The following is a 17,183-nucleotide window of genomic DNA, read 5'->3' as shown; positions in this document are numbered from 1 at the left end:
TAGTAAAGCATAATCTAGGTTTGAAGATATCCCCTCTACCCCCAACCCCCTGAACCATAAATTGCATGCTCTCCTAGTATAGAGGCCAGGCTAATTCCTCTGCAGCCTTCCAATTTTTTTGTATGTACTTCCCAAGGTTAGAAAATCTTATTGGGTTGTAATTCCATGGCAAATTTATGGTGTCTGTCTGTCTGTCTATCTATATATTTCCCTTTATATCCTCAATCAGTGCAATATTAATGAGTATAGCTATGGAAATACATGACTGTCACACCACCCCCATCTTCCTATGTAACCTTATCTGATAGTAAGACCTGCCCATTTCTGGGAAGGGTCTTTGGGAGGTATCAAGAGGATTACCTCAGAGGCTGGAGGAAGATTTAGAGAAGATTTAGAGGATTGATTGGGGGAGATTCAGCAAGAGGGAAGAAGAAGAAGCAGCAGGAGAGATGGCTGAAAGAAGTTGAATGCAGGGCTGATTATGGATTCAGGGTGAAAGGTTATGATAGAAGCTACACCTGTTGGCTAGGGCCCTGAATAAAGCTGATGTCTCTTGAAACCTGTCTGTGGATCATTTCCTCGCCGCTATTCTGAACCTGCAGACCCGCCGGCTGGAGGGGCTTGCAGGCGTGAGGCCCAGTCTGGTGGAGAAAGGCCTCATCTTCCATTCCTCTTACCATCATCCAGCCACATCCAGGACTGTTATTCAACACATGACACTAATTTGAAGGGTATTATCAATAAAAATACAATGCATATAATCTTCTAGCTATTCCACCACAAAATGGTCTCCAAATCTAACTTCCCGTATGTTAAGAGATGAACTAGGCAAGGCATGGCTTATAAGGCCCAGAGATTGGAAACAAACTAAATAAACAGCAAGAAGAGAGGAGAGAAATAAGGTTTATCCTTACGACAGGGCACTATGCTTCCTCATAAATGTACTGGAGCAGATCTAATGTCCAGTAGGATGGTAACCACCATCTTTTGTGTCCCTAGAATATGTGTGTATGACAGAAATACAAAGGGACTTTGATTAGACTACCTGAAGGGTTGGTATATGGAAAAGTATCCAATTCAGGCAATGTTCACAATGCTACATTAATTTAAAAAATTCCAATTTGCACTGGATGTATTCTGTACAATGTAATAGTGTTCAGACCATACAAAGCAAGATGGGAAATAATTAATATTTCTCCAATATTTGCTATAAGGCATGTAGAAGTGAAGGGACACAGAAGATAACCAGAAGACTACTTCTAAAATGCCAAAGAAACCAGGCCTAAACACTGCCAGGCAGCTTCTTAGACATGTCTCCTGCTGCGTTTCAAGTACCTGTGGAAAATAAAGGTATTTCCTGCAGATTTGGGCCTCAGATAGATCAATCCCTTTGAAAGTACCTTCTCTGTTGTTCATGCTATTTGCAGGTCCTGGCTATTCTGTCTCGGGGTGAGATTTTTACTTTAGTAGCTCACAAATCTGCTTCTTTCAATCTCTCTACTGCAGTCCAGTCTCCACAATTCTGCCCAAGTCAGCTTCCCCCAGTGCATCGGATCACAGTACTCCGGTGTGCCATGTCACATGGCATAGGCTGGAAGCCAGATGCCCTCTCTCCTCTAAGGCTTGCAGGATGATTAAGAACATGTGCTCTCTAGAGCCAGACTGAATCCTGCTTTGATTTCTTACCATCTCCCCTTCCTCACTCAACTTTGCAACTAGGCTTCAGTAGTTGAGAATCCCTGACATACTGAGCCATTCAAGCTAAGTTTCTTAGGAAGATAGTGCTGCCTGGGAACCTCTCTTTTGAGATGTGTCTCTATTACCTCCCCCCAAAACTCCTTTTTGCTACACCACTAGTTCTGCCCTCTCTCTGCTTCCTACCCACAAAACAGCTTGCTGAAGTTGTCCTCAATGCTTTAATTTTACACTCTCCAAATCATAGCTTTTCAGCAAATGGCAAGATTTTAAAGAAAGCCCTCAAAGCAGGTTAAGGATATAGAAGGTAAGAGAGCTGGGGGTGGAGAGAGTGGGAGGGGGAGGGGGGGGACACACAAGAACTCATGAACAGTGTGGGACATTGACAGTAAACTCAAAGTGGGGGTCTTTCTGCGCTACCCTTTTAATTAGTACTAAATGAAATTACTCTTTGACACCTCACTTGTCTCAAATTAATGGGCGATTAAAAAGAACAGCAGAATTAAGAGAGAAAAGGTTTATATCAAAAAGCCTATTCCATAGGTATGGGGTTATCCAAAACCCTTCTTTGCTGAAAAGTGGCCATTAATCTGTCCTGTTTGACATATTGTGCTTTTCTTTAGTCACGGAGTTTCAACCATCCTTCCACCAAAGCAATTTCTTCTGGTCCTTTGCCATGTCTTCAACTGGGTTGAAATGGGAATGGGGCTAGAAGGAGGAGAACCCTCTCTCTCTGGCCACTCCTGCTGGTCTGTGAGTTCATCAAATCATTCCTGATACCAAGTATATTGCAAGGTATAGGGGTTGAGGGGCCTCTCTGTTTTAAGTAAGGTCTGAAATATTCTCCCCAATGAGAGCCAATTGATAACATTTCCATGGATGGTCTCAACTTTGGGTGGGAGCAAGTATTTGGTGTTCCTGGGTAATTTCTTTTATAAAAATTATGAAAAAACCCTCAGAAAGGTATGCTAACAAAACCATCTGATTTCCACCCAGAAAACATCCACAATTTCTTACCCATGGTGTGATTCCTTGCTCACTCATCACAGAGAGCCAGGCCAGAGTCCTTGTTTGAATGAGTTTCTTACATTTATATGAGCATCAATAGACACTGCCATTTCTTTCTACCTGCAACTTTTGAATGTGTCAATGGATTCAGTAGCCATACTAGCTTCCTACTTCTTTCTCTTACCAATGTTGGTAAGAGTCACCCCATGATTTGTTAGTGGTTAATTTCCATCGTTCTTGTCCAGTTATTTTTTTATTGGGTTTTAGGCCATTGACAGCAGTGCTCAGGGGTTACTCCTGGCTCGGATGCATACAAGGCAAATGCCCTACCTGCTCTACCATCACTCTGGCCCCTGGAAGTTACTTTTTACTAGGCTAGTACAAGTGAGTATGGTCATTTTGGATCAGGACAATTCCAATAATATCTTTTTCTTTCCTTTCTTGTCTTCCCTTGAGATTTAAATTTAGAAGTGCAATCTTTTTTTTTTTTTTTTTTTTTTTGGTTTTTGGGCCACACCCGGTGACGCTCAGGGGTTACTCCTGGCTATATGCGCTCAGAAGTCGCTCCTGGCTTGGGGGACCATATGGGACGCCGGGGGATCGAAGCGCGGTCCATCTCCTAGGCTAGCGCAGGTAAGGCAGGCACCTTACCTCCAGCGCCACCGCCCGGCCCCTAGAAGTGCAATCTTCCAAAAACATTCACTCAAGAGAGAAACCAATATACAGTGTGCTACTTACTGACGAGGTTGGCTTGTCCAGTAAAGATGGTGTACCGAAGTTCGTAGGAAACCACACTAAACTCGTCATCGGATGTCCAATGGACAGTGATGGTGTCATAGGAGGCTGTACATAGCTCTTCTCTAATTGTGGGAGAGCTGGGAGCTGTGGGAACAAAGGATGCTCATCAGGGGAGAATAAACAAACACCTCTGGGAGAAAATGCAGAAGAAATTGGCTGCACACTTTTCTACAACTCTTGTTCATCAGGGATACCTCACCAGAGATGTTCGAAAGAACATCTTGGCTGGATATTGCTTTGATTTTTAATGGGGAGAATGATTTCTGTGAGCCAACATGGACTCCTCTGTACATAGCAGGTAAGTGTGATTAGGAGTTTTAGCAAACAAACAGCAGAATCTCATTCATAAAGAAAATATGCTAAACACCTGGAACCCAGAGTCGGTCTTATGCCAATAAACTTCTGTGGTAAGGCCTTTTTGTAATCAAGTCAAGGATTTTTTTCCATTTTCCCCATTTTTCTGGACCTATGCAAACAACGGCGATTGCCACTATCACACCTTTATTATATATTTTTTTACTCTTCTCCTTTAAGGAAAAAAATACAACTTACTGAACTTAAAAACAAATAACTGTAGTAGAATGCCTGTCTCGAATACAGGCAGGGAATGGGAAGGGGGAGGGATAATGTTACACTGGTAAAGGGGAGGTGTTCTGGTTATGACTGTAACCCAACTATGATCATGTTACTTAAATAAAAATATATTAAAAAAAAGAAAATATGCTAAACAAAAAGTAAACAAGATGAACTTCTGTAGTTTCATTCACATCTACACCAGGGTGGGGGTGGGGGAAACAACAAATCACTTCCATAAAGTCTAGATGGATGAATAGTAGTCAAGGCATTGTGGGCCACACAGTCTCCATTATGATATCTTTGCGCCATGAAATATGCCACAGACAGTCTGTACTTGAATAAACATGGGTCGGGGGATCAGTGAAACATTTTTTTTGGCTTTTAGGCCATACCTAGCAATTCTCAGGGCATAGTACTAGAACTGTACTGAGGAAACACTCCTAGTGGGGCTCAAGGGACCCTATGGAATGCCAGGGAATTGAACCTGGGTTGTCCTCATGCAAGGCAAGCAACTTACACTCTATACTATTGCTCTGGCCCCACAGAATTTTCGTTTTTAGGAAAACAAAGGTCTACAGAACTCAGCTAGCTCACTATAGTGGGGAAACAGGGGAGTGGCAGTCTGGTGGAACATGCAGTGTTGGCACATGTATGCACAAAACCCTGTCACTAATAGCAATGCAAATCGCTGTTCTTCAGAGGAAAGAAAATAGAGTGAATCCTGGGGCTAGTAAAGATAGTACAGGGGTTAAAATACTTGCCTTGTACTCAGCTGATTCTGGTTCAATCCCCAAGTACCACCTATGTCCCCTGAACACCAGCAGCTATGGTCCGTTAGCATTGAGCCAGAAGTAGCCCCCACATACTGCTAGTGGTGGCCGAAAACCCAAAACAAAACAAAACAAACAAATAAAAATATAGCTGGAGCAGAGTCAAGGAGGTGGTGGGATGGGTTTGTATTTTTGCTTTGTATATTCGAGGCCCTGGGTTTGATGCCTAGTACCACATGGCCCCTTTGAGCAACCCACAAGCACAGAGGTGGGACTGGCCTCCAGCAATGCCAGGTATGTCCCCCAAATAAAAACCAACTAACCAACCAAACAAAACTGGTAGAGAGTTAGATCTGGCTAGTTAATCAGTTTGCCAACCTGGAGCTACTTGAAAATACTGACATGTACTACTTTAAAACAAGTCAGCCAAATATTATTTGGAATTGTTCATCCCTTCATTGGATGCTCTGATGCTTTAGAAGAAACTTAGTAATATGACCTATTTTCTTCTCATTCTTCAATATACAAAATGATATTTCAAATTAAGAACATGATTAACAATCCTTCTATCTAAGAAGTACATTTTCTTCCTGAAAGAAAACATGATTCCTTGGCACTCGGTTAGATTTACTGCTGGAGAAAGCTGCTGTTTTATGTCTTTAATACCTTCTGGAGCAGAAGTAGAAATCCTACTAAAATAATGATTTTAAGTTGATTTCTACTGGATTGCTTTCAGTAACTAGCTTTGTAAGAAGAGCTTGTGAGCAAGAAAAAGATGAGGCATAGTGTTTTCCACTGCAATAGTATGTCAGAAGCAAAGGGTTCTCAAACTATGCCTATGGGCCAAATTTGTCTCAATCCCTGTTTTTGTAAATAAAGTTTTATTGGAATGCAGCCAGGTTCATCCATTTATGTATTTCCTTGAGCTGTAACAGCAGAGCTGAATAGTTGTGACCATATGTCTTGCAAACCCTAAAATATCTACAACCTAGCTCTTTATAGACCATGTATGTGAACCTCTGGTTTGGATAATTAGTTTGGGCTTTTATTCCCATTCTTCTGTACATCAGAAGCTAACTTCAAAAGGAGAAACATATATATGCCTTCTATAGATTTGTAGCAACCTCTGCTTCCGCTTGATTTCTCTCCTGGTTTAAGAAAAGTTCTTTTTGGCTCCAAACTCTCATTTGGGGGTGGGGGAGGGCAGAACAACAGTAGAGTGGGTAGGGAGCTTCCCTTGGATGTGGCATATGGTACCCTGAGCACTGCCAGGAGTGATTTGTGAGTGCAGAGCCAGGAGTCAGTTCATAGCATCACTGGGTGTGGCCCCAAACCAAATAAAAATGAAAAAAAAAATCTGTTTAGGATTCACGAGTCCTAACTCAACTAAAAGAAGGCTTATGCTTATGAAAATGGTGAAGTACAATTGATCATCTGAATCATTTTTTCTTTTCCATCTGAAGCTCTCTCCAGGTTGAATGTCCCAAGAAGCAAGTAATTTCTAGACCTATTGTACATAAGTAAACCATCCAATATTGTGTGTTGGGTGCTCAGCTCCACAAAATTGCTTCTACAAGGAAGTAGTACAAGTCAGGCAGTGCATGAAGTTCTGCATTAAGATAGAAAGGGTCTTAATAGCCTTTGGAAGATTCTTTCTGCAAAACGTATTTATAAACCTGAAGTCTCTACATGCAAGATTTAGTGCTGCGTGCCGTGACTGGAAAGGGTGTGAAGCAGTGACTCTCATCAGAGGGGCCATCTGGGGGAAAGACCCAGCTGCACCATAAACCACGCTCTTTGGTGTCTGCGTGTTTCCTGCTGGTGCGGAATTGTCCTGCAGGGCCCCACAGAAAAATCTGAATCGTCACCCCAAGTATCCCCAGAGATCATAGAGCATTTTCTCCAGTCACCACTGAAGCAGATTTTGTTCTTTCTGCTCTACAATGTGATTAAATCAAAAGAAAACTTATGTTCAAAGTCGGCAAATAACAACCAGGGAGGAAATGTTACCTCTCCCGTTATTAACTTGACTTAGAGGCATGACAGAGGAGTGGAAAAATATCTTGTTTTCACAGCCAGGCAGGCCAACCCTGTTTTGATTGTAAATCCAACGGGTTTGTCCTGAAAAGTCAATAGCCAATTTCTTGTAAATGACAACAGCAGCTTGCTGCCAATTTCAATAGTCTCCGAATTGGTACCAGAACTGTTATTTTCTTGTGTCTCATAAACAGGACACAAGGAATGGTGGTCTCTTACTCCACAAACACTTCATTTCCTGCTTATAAATGTCCGATAAACTATTTGGACTTGGCAGTATCAACCAAGTATCATATGTTATGGCCAGGATTGATGTTATGTCTAGAAATGAGCTGAATTTGTGTTTGAGGTTGACAGCTAAGGAGGCATAATAGCAGGTACCCCATATGGTCTTCAGTTGGGCATAAACAGCCATCGGGATGATATATGGTGGACATGTTACTATTCAGCGCAAACTTGGGCACGCTTTCCCCTTTAATCAGTGCTTTGGCACTCACAGTGGGCTAAGAATGGGCACATGCTCTTGAAATATGACTTGTTGAAACACTACTTGTTTAATTATTGGAAAATTGGAAGGAGACAGTCTTGTCAACAAGACTCTGATTTTGTGCAGAATTGCCATAAATGCAACCAAACAGTCTTCTCTACCCTGGGCCCTGATCTTGTGGCATGGACTTGGCCCACAAGACACAACTGAAAGGTTTCTAGCTGTGTTTTATGAGTGATTATTTTATTTTCTTGAAAATGAAACCTGACTGACAGAACTTGTTCTCACACTCCCCTTTTATCACCTAGAGCTGACCTGGTGAAAGTTGTCTTTTGATCATGTGGCAAAAAAGGCAATAAAAGGGCCAGAGTCATAGCACAATAGCAATAGTACAGTGGGAAAGGCTTTGTACATGGCCCACCTGGGTTCTACCCCGGCATGCCATATGGCCATCCAAGCATGGCCAGGAGTGATCTCTTAGAGTAGATCCAGGAGTAACCCCTCAGCATTGCCAGGTGTGGATCTCCCTACCCCCCCAAAAGGGCAACAAAATCAAGATGGCAAAGCCAAAAAATGAGGAAGATACTGGGGTCCAAGGTGATTTTGTTGATTTTGTAGATCAAGACTGATATGCTGTCCAGCTCACTGTCCAACAGTGGTCACATGGCTCTGCTGTCTGGTTTCTTTGGGTTCACTCACTGGTAATTGGATTTTTGTCCTTGAAATCATGCGTATTTCCACATTATAGAAGGGGAACAAAAGGAGATTTATAACAGGATTTCTGGCAGAAATAACAATTTGGCCAGAGAAAGTCCAGACCAGAAGTGCCTGAGAGAACAGCCATAAGTTATATATGATCACTTAAATTTCCATTAAATGTAATTAGCTAGAGAAAAGTGAGAACTAACTAGCCATGCTTGAAGTTTCAACAGTCCTGTATATTCGGAAGCTACAATGCTGGGTGATGCAGATAAAGTGATCTCTTCTGCTCTTGGGGGAAAACTCTACTGCATAACAAGTCAGCTCAGCTAAAACTTAGAGCTAATAGTCGCAAAAGGTAGGACACCAAATTCCTACAGGTTTGCAACATGTTGGATGCTTTTTGTGCTGATGGATGCCTCTTTCTTCATAGAAGTAAAAAGAGGGAATTGTAGAAGCAGTCAATGGATGGGCTTGCCCCATTGCAGAAGCAGGAATGCATCTGGGATTCTTGCAAAGAAAAGGGGTGATTTGAGTACAAAGCTATTTGAAAGGGGGAAAATCTGCCTGTCTCTCCTAGACTGCAAATTATTGTCACACAATGTTCCCTCTATCCGGCTCCACCTTTTGCAATTACTTACACTTTAATGTACACAGAGAATTGGAGTTGGAATCTGATGGCGCCCTGACTTAGAGATGTGGTTTCTGGAAAGCTGCATCTGTCCTCAGTCAAGTACACATCTGGCTTCTCTGTGAAGGTAGAGCCTTCCCAAAGTTCCAGATACTGGCAGTTTTGGCTAAAAGGTCATTTAAACCATCTGTATTCTCCCAGAAAAATGTTGTCAGTACTTGCTTTAGACATTGACAGAAAAGAAAAAAATGAGTGGCATGGTGAGCACTGGGAGAAACTTTTAGTGCTCATGCTTTTATTTGGAAAGCAAGGACCACAAAATGTCTATCAGAAAGGTCAGGATTGAAACATGGTACCAGGAATTTGGGATCTCTGCCAGGGAACCCTTTACAAAGATGAAATTGAACCTTTTTTAAAATTTAATATCATAATAAAAGAGCAGAGGGCTCTGGGATTCTGTACAGATTTGAGTTCCAACTAAATCCCACCATTCCCCAGATAGTTTCCTTGTTATTTGCAAATGAGGATTCTAATTCAACCTCCATGGGTACTGTGAAGATGAAAGGAGAGACAGGCAAAGTGGCACTATTTTGTTCTCTTTTTGACGTGAAGTGGACATAAGATGTCGTATATCCTGTCTCTCTGGTGGCCAACAGAGGTGTAATTTGTACTGTCAACACTCTTTCTGTCAGAAATGGTGATGAGTGGAATTTTAGTGATCAGGATCCATTTGTTCTCTGTGACCCCTAATCAGTCTGGGATTGTGTGATTTCAGACAAACAATATATGGAGGAACCAAGGTTTATGAGCAATGATTTGTGGGCAACAGTCTGGTGGGAAAAAGCTACATTATCAAACGCATGCAATACTAAAGGAAACACAAAGAGACAGTACCTGTAAGGTAATCCAGACATTCTAGCAACTTCTTCTCTCGGGAAAAATCTAAGGCGAAGGTGTCAAATGTGTCATTGAGGTTGATTTCAGGAATTAGGACTTGGGAAGATGCAGTTGCCATGGAGACTCTGTAACGGAAACAAAACAACTTTGTTTTTAGACTGGGGAAGATGAACTTCTTGTAAGAGAGATGTCAAGATGGCTTTTCACCAGCACTTCCTCAAAAAAATAGAAGAAAATGAATGGAAAATAAAATAAGTGGGAAAATAAAAGGAAAATAACTTTCACTAGAGTGAATAAAATAAAATAAAAAAGCTCTGTTTTTAAGGAACCCCTCAAAAGATCCTCAGAATCAGCACCAACCCCAATAATATAATGCAAATGAGTACAAGCTGAAAGATGAAGGACATGACCAAAAAGGTGACCCCCCCTTCATTTCCACTATTGAAAAAAATTCCTCTTAGAGGTGAAAGTGAAAGTGGTGCTGTGTATTGAGGACCCCAGCAAGAGCACAGAGCTCCAGGCATTTCTTCACACATGTTTGGGAAAATGCTCGTTCCTCTCCGACTCGACCCTGTGCCACTTCAAAGAAGAGTCTCCAAAATTTTAAACTGCATAAAAGGCAGAGCTAAGATTAAAAAGGAATGTTTTCAGATATTGGATTAGTTTAATCAATTACTAGCCTCTCTCTAAAATAAACTTGAAAAAAGGAGTTTTTGTCGGCTCATTTTCATTCTCCTTGTATTAATTTTCCTGCACCATATCCCCAGCAGATGCCATGGAAAATATTTGCAGGCTTTCTTGCAAATTGTGCCAGTGGAGACACTGTGTTTCCTCTTCATTCAGGCTTTCTTGTAATAAAGTTTTAAGGTCATACCCATTGATGCTCAGGGGTACACCTGGCTCTGCTCTCAGAAATAACTCCTGGTACTGTTCAGGGGCCATATGGGATGCTGGGGATCAATCTCAGGTTGGCCATGTGCAAGGCAAGTAAGTGCCCTACCACTGTATTATCTTTCTTGTTACAAATAAAATGTCTTTTTGTTGCTGTTTTGTTTTTGGACATATCTGACACATTTTTAAGTTATAAAGGGTAAAAATGGGTAAGGACCCTTTTACTAGGTGCTATGATACCTGCTTGATTAAGAAAAGTTAATTACTAGCAAGATATTCTACCTAATTCAAAAGTGTAGTAATTCTCTTGAAAGCAGGAAAATATCTGGCATAATATAAACCACTCTGAGTATATCAAACTCTTGTTTAGCATAAATCTAGCTACTTATTTTCTGAAGAAGGGCATGGTGTTCATTTACAAATGGCCACAGAACTGCAGCCAGAAGGAGAATTCTAGATCTTTATGCTTCCATGTCACCCAGAAACAATTATAATCTGTTTATTCCAAGAGTTAGAGCCTTCTTACATGTCATAATTCCTGAAAGCTTTGGATTTTATAAATCATACTTATACATGTATATTAGTTGTATTATACATTAGTTATATATAATATTTATATTGTTGTACTTGGTGACTTCATTATTGTGACCAACCAGATAGTGTAATTATACAAACTTAGATAATGCCTACCCCATATCTAAGCTGGATATAGGGGCCACTATCATATATGTGGTCTGTTTTGACTGAGACATCATCTATCAGGGTTAGTGACACAGTACAGAGGACAGGGCACTTGTCTTATATGCAGACAAACTGAATTTGATCCCCAGTGCCCCATATTGTCCCCCAATTCCCACTAGGAGTGATCCTTAAGCACAGAGCTAGGAGTAAATCCCGAGCACCGCAGGGAGTAGCCCCCAAAAGCAAATGACAGAATTGTATGCTTTAATTGTTTAGCCCATAAGAACTGGGCTAATTATTGTTACTGATAAATTGTGATTTGAACTAATACACAGGATGGTGGCCACCAGGTATTCTTCATAGTTACAGATTTTAATAATCAAACTATTTAAATGCTTTATGTTCTGTAAATAGCAATGCTGCCAAAGTCAGGCCCCAGATTTAGGCAACAAATATTCAAATGTCTCCAAAGCCCTGAGAGCATGCCTCAGGGTCCTGAATATTCGCAGGCATGCACAGAAATTACAAGAAAAGCTATAGAAGTGCTAGTTGAACTTCTCAGAGAACCTTTGAGCCTGAAAGTCCCAATTATTTCTGTTTCATGCTGTCTAGCAGGGGCACTCCATTGGACTGTCATGGGACAAACCTACTTTGGATCGTATCTCCCCAAGGCTCACACATAGCCCAGATGTTATGTTCTGTTCAGTAGTTCTTGAGGGTTCTGAATAGATAACCTGGCACCAACATTTCTCCTAGTCAGAGGAAGAAGACTCTGTTTAGCATCACCCCAAATATCCTCCCAGTCTTTCTCCTGGTTGGAGTAAACCCACCCCAACAATGAAGGACATAGGACTTTTGCTTAGCAACACTGAAAAACACCAGCTATGTTGATGGTAGTAAATTGTGGAGTGAGAAGGAAAAGATGAAAGTCACAAAGCCTAGAGGCAAATGCCATGACCAGCATCTCTGGAGCTCACTACTGTTTTTTTTTAAACACCTACACATTTTCCTTTTGAAGGAAGTCAAGATATTGATCTTTGGCTACAATTCTAAGTTCTTAATGGGAGTGACAGGTGAGGGGAGGTTTGCCAAGTTCAGCATTCCCTGCCAGCTCTCAATCCCCAAATCCCAGTTGCCCATCTTGTGACCTTTGGTTTGGAGGCCTCATTCCACAGGGCCATCATGACTAAGCCACAGTCTCAATTCCTGACTTATAAGATCCTCTGGCTTGTATTCATGTGATATGTACAAGCCTTAAGCTCATTACCTTTTCGGGTAAATAAGGGCATGGTGTCCTTTATCTTAATGTCTAGGAGGATATGATGCATGTAACCCTCTAATTTCTTTCCACTTAGATGTTCTTTATTTCCATGTTACCAGGAGCACCTGGGACCAGCCATTCAGGGAATAGCCATGTCTAGAGCTTAACTGCTCTCAACATTTCTGATGTATAGTTAGTGCCAGGGCAGATGCCCAACGCTGCTCCCCTACCATCTGCCATGCCAGGTAAACCCCCTAACAATGGCACCCAACTGTGCTTTTTCAGAAGAGTAGTCGGCAGTGCTCATTGTACAAGCTCCCATAGTATCAAACTAGTTTACTTAGGTTAGCTCAGGAATTCCCAAATGTACCTTATCCTTAAATCTTGCTGTTGTTTTTAACACCCATTAATATCCAGTAGAACACAATTCAATACCCATTCATCATATGTTCTAAAAAATGCTACATTTAATGACTTTTGTCTGTTTTGCTTTTGGAATTTGAGCCACATTTGGTGGTACTCTGGGCTTACTATTAGCTCTGGGCTCAGGGATCACTCCTGGTAGACTTGGGGGATCTTATGGGGTACCAAGGATCAAGACTGGATTGGCCTAATACAAGGCAAGTATGCTGCTCACTGGACTTGCTATCTGGCCTGACATTGTTTTAGAGTTTAGGGCTCTATATTCTGGGGAAATCTGAAATATTGTTGAATTGCCAATGAAAATAAGGGTCACCTTTAGGAATCTTGAACTACTAGTCCCTCTGAAAATGGGTATTATGTAATGGGTACTATTCATATGTCATCATTCTCTTTACACAACAATATTTTACTAAAATAACTATATAATGATGCTACATATAGAGATAATATACAGCCATAATTATATAAGTAGTTATAACTATATAAATATATACCTATTTATAACTATATAAAGACAATCATATCCAAACCCTATCTAATCATGTGCTTTCATAATAGAGTATATTATATAATTCATTTGCATACATTTAGCAAGTGGGAAGGAAGGCAATAAACATTTGTTGCATGTTTATCTTATCACAGGAACTGAGCTAATATTTTTAGTATATTTATAGATCTTCTCATGAAGACAACCATCTTAGGCAAGAATGATCACTCTTGTCAGAGATTTGTTCATTCCTAAGGGCCCTGCCTGCTTGAAGCATATGATCAAACTAAGACTTACAAATGTAAAGGTGCAGACCTAATGCAACTCATAATTACTAAGCAATTAGCTTGGATCCTGTAGGCTCCAATGCCTCTCTTACAATGTCAAGTTTGGGTTAGTCTCTCTAGATACTTTCCCTCATCGTTGGTGATGTCACTAAACTGAAAAGCCTTTTTTTTAGTTATATTTAGGTGGGAGGCAAATATAACCATATCAATAACAATGCTTTTCATGTTAAATGGTCTAAAAATGCAGAAAATTTGTATCCAACTCTAACTTTAGGAAGCTCTGCAAGAACTAAGTTTTGTTTTGAATGTTCTACCCTTACAATGAATACTGACCAAATTTAGAAGAACACAAGAACTGAAGTCCAATGGGTGGCAGGAAACTAGAAAATTATGTATGAGAGAAACCTGGTAGGTGACAGGTTTAAGAAAACAGACAAGGGGCCAGTGAGATAGCACAGCGGTAAGGCGTTTGCCTTGCATGCAGCCAATATAGGATGGACATTGGTTTGAATCCTGGCATCCCATAGATCCCCTGAGCCTGCCAGGGACGATTTCTGAGGACAGAGCCAGGAGTAATCCCTGAGCGCCACTGGGTGTAACCCAAAAACCAGAAACAAACAAACAAACAAATAAAAAAACCCCAAAAACCCAAAAACAAAAAGAAAGAAAAAAAGAGACAAGATAGAGACCAGCAAGTGTCTGCAAAAAATACGAGGGGTAAACAATTACAGGAATAGGAAGACATAAATAGAACTCTGCTCTTCATGTAATATTATTACAATAACACAGTATTATTATAACTTCAGAGAAAAGTAGCTTTCTATATAAAAATTGTTCCTGGATAAACTCAAAGAATTCATGAAATAAGTGAATGTGTTGGAATTTGAACCCTGGTCTCCCAACAACTTGTTCATGTTACCAGATGCTGGGAAGGGGGTGGGGAGAACAGGAACAGAACAACAAAGGGAACTTCTTACAAGCATTGTGTGTTCTCAAACTTGATGAAATTTTAGATTTATCACAAGTGGTTGGGCAGTTTCTTATACCTGGATTTAATAAATACATTTACATCTTAAACCTAAATTGAAAGGTACACATAAACTCATCCCAAAGAATTCTATATTAATGAGGCCTGAAAATATAGTATATTATATAATTTATTTGTAGAAAGAAAAACAAGGTCATGTTTCTATTCTTCGTAAGATGGGCTTGTCACCAATAGAGCCGAATGGGACCACACAGGATTTGCTGGATTTGAAGATCACATGTAGACAAGGAGTCATGAGGAAAAAAATGGATTTCTCTTTGAGTGGGAAGATCACTTAAAGGAAATAAAGGCAAAGATAACCAGTTGCAGGAGGACCTTTTTTTTTCAAATATAAGGCATAACACAATGAAGCTGGTTGGATACTAGAGCAGTTATAAAAATATTGTACACTGGGGCCGGAGAGATAGCATGGAGGTAAGGCGTTTGCCTTTCATGTAGAAGGTCATCGGTTCGAATCCCAGCATCCCATATGGTCCCCCGTGCCTGCCAGGGGCAATTCTGAGCATGGAGCCAGGGGTAACCCCTGAGCACTGCCGGGTGTGACCCAAAAGCCACAAAAAAAATATTGTACACTAGTTTCAGTTAAAGAAAATGGAAAATAGAAATGTCAATGCCCCCTCTTGGTAACAGTTTAAGAAGTTAGCCAATCCTCAGTGGAGATATAATAATTTTCATAAATTTGCTTGTCACTGTATTGCTTCTTTTTACTTTCCTCCACTCTTGTTTCTTCTTTTAACTTTTTCTATTCTTTCATAAAAACAATTTTGTTCTCTTCTCATAAACAAGATCTACAATGACAACTATGTGATATATGCTTTTCTTTTTTTGGGGGGGCATACCCCACAGTGCTCAGGGGTCACTCCTGGCAGGCTTGGGGGGATCATACTGGATGCCGGGGATAGAACCCAGGTTGGCTGATTGCAAGGCAAATGCCCTAACTGCTGTGCCATTGTTCCGGCCCAATACATGCTCTTTTAATAAAGTTAATTTTAAAAAAAGAACTGAACTGAGTTCAATATTTTATAAAGAAAAGTAAGCCCTTTGGAGTAGGGCAGTGGTCCTTACCTTGCCCTTCCCCAAAAGCCTAAGATAAGGACAAGCTGAAACCTCTGATTTATATTTACAAATACCTCATTTTAAAGTGTGAGACAGGCAACAAGCTCATGAGGGAAGGCATTCTTTAATGACACCTCCAGTTTGCAAAGCGCCTTTCCTAAAATTTTGCTCTTCTGTTCCCTTTCTCTATAAAATTGCTTTTTGTGACCATGTAGAAAAGACATTGAGGGCATGTGCATGCCATCTCCCATTCTGTCAGCTATTAGCTGGCTCTTTGCCTACCTGCCACTGTGCCTTGATTGACTGGAACAATATGTTTGAGGTTTTAGAAATGCTAAAAGTATTTGCATTGCTGAAGGTGAACAATTTTTATGTCATTCGGGTATGTGTGGTCAAGCAATATTCACTCATTGGCTTTACTGTTAAGCTGACCTTTTAATAAGATTCGACCATATAATGTCAAATTTATGTTTCTTGTCCTAGAATAAAAGATATTTTCTAAGAAGGTATGAGGTTGACACTTTAGGCTTTTCTCTCCCATCTGAGTCAGCCTTGATTTCAAGAGAGGTGACACTTTCTCAACCCAATAAATGTGGGTCTCCCAGAAAACAACACCTGGTGATTTTTAAAAAATAGATGAGCTCTGAGATGGAAGAAAAGACACCATTTATGTGTTTCCCTTCATTTTGATTCTTTGTTATCAAGTGTATGATAAGATCAGGTCTGACAGTCCCAATAAATGCTGTTTTGTGCTATCAGATGCTTTTCACTCCCTCAAAGCAGCTGCTTTTGTTCTATCTAATGGGGGATTCTGGTTTCAAAGGCCTTGAACTCCAGGCTACTATGAAAGGTCTTTGACCTGTCAAAGGGAGGCATCTTTAAGCTGGAACAAAGCAATTCAAAGCCTCTATTCTCCCGGTATGCAGCCTTGAAAATGCAAACAAAAGCAAGGCAAGGCCAAGGCCAGTGCCCAGGAATCACAAGACCCAGACAGAGCCCAGCAGCTGAGACCTTCCCAGCAGCCCCTGCACTCACCTCTCCGTGATATTCTTTGCAGTCTGGAGGAAGCGAGCATGATCATTCTCCTTGAGTGAGTGCTCTGCCTGCGAGATGAGGGATGCTGAGCGCTCAATGCACTGTTTGCAGTTTGCAATCTGCTGAGCCAGTTTGCGAAGCCTCATCACCTTAAACAGAAGAGGCATGGAGAGGGTTACATGTCTGAGATTGGAGGAGTCAGGAGGTTCTTGCTTAATGTAGAGGTAAGGACTGAGTCCTTTTGATAATATATGCCTTTGGTTGCAATGTGTATCATCAGTCAATCAAAGTTCCCAAAGTAGGCAGGGGAAGAGTTTGCCATCTGTAAATCTCCATTCTGGGTTTCTTTCATAAGTGCCACTGATTTGTAGAAGGAGGAAGCACTAAGTTGCTCTTGATGAGAAAAGAAAGTGTTG

General features: G+C 40.9%; 1 protein-coding gene across 1 annotated transcript in view; it reads right to left on the bottom strand.

The window, feature by feature from the left end:
• Nucleotides 1–17,183, bottom strand: part of MID1 (midline 1) — a 138,681-nt gene that overhangs the window by 22,621 nt on the left and 98,877 nt on the right. The window contains exons 4-6 of the mRNA XM_049766775.1: nucleotides 16,768–16,916; nucleotides 9,596–9,723; nucleotides 3,442–3,585 (exon numbers count right to left, since the gene is read on the bottom strand). Of these exons, the coding sequence (XP_049622732.1) occupies nucleotides 3,442–3,585; nucleotides 9,596–9,723; nucleotides 16,768–16,916 (421 nt within the window). The remainder of the gene's footprint in view (nucleotides 1–3,441; nucleotides 3,586–9,595; nucleotides 9,724–16,767; nucleotides 16,917–17,183) is intronic.

The sequence above is a fragment of the Suncus etruscus genome, chromosome X, assembly GCF_024139225.1.
Source record: "Suncus etruscus isolate mSunEtr1 chromosome X, mSunEtr1.pri.cur, whole genome shotgun sequence".
NCBI classification, from domain to species: Eukaryota; Metazoa; Chordata; class Mammalia; order Eulipotyphla; family Soricidae; genus Suncus; species Suncus etruscus.
The sequence above is the reverse complement of the archived record's forward strand: the minus strand, read 5'-3'. Positions and strand labels throughout refer to the sequence as shown.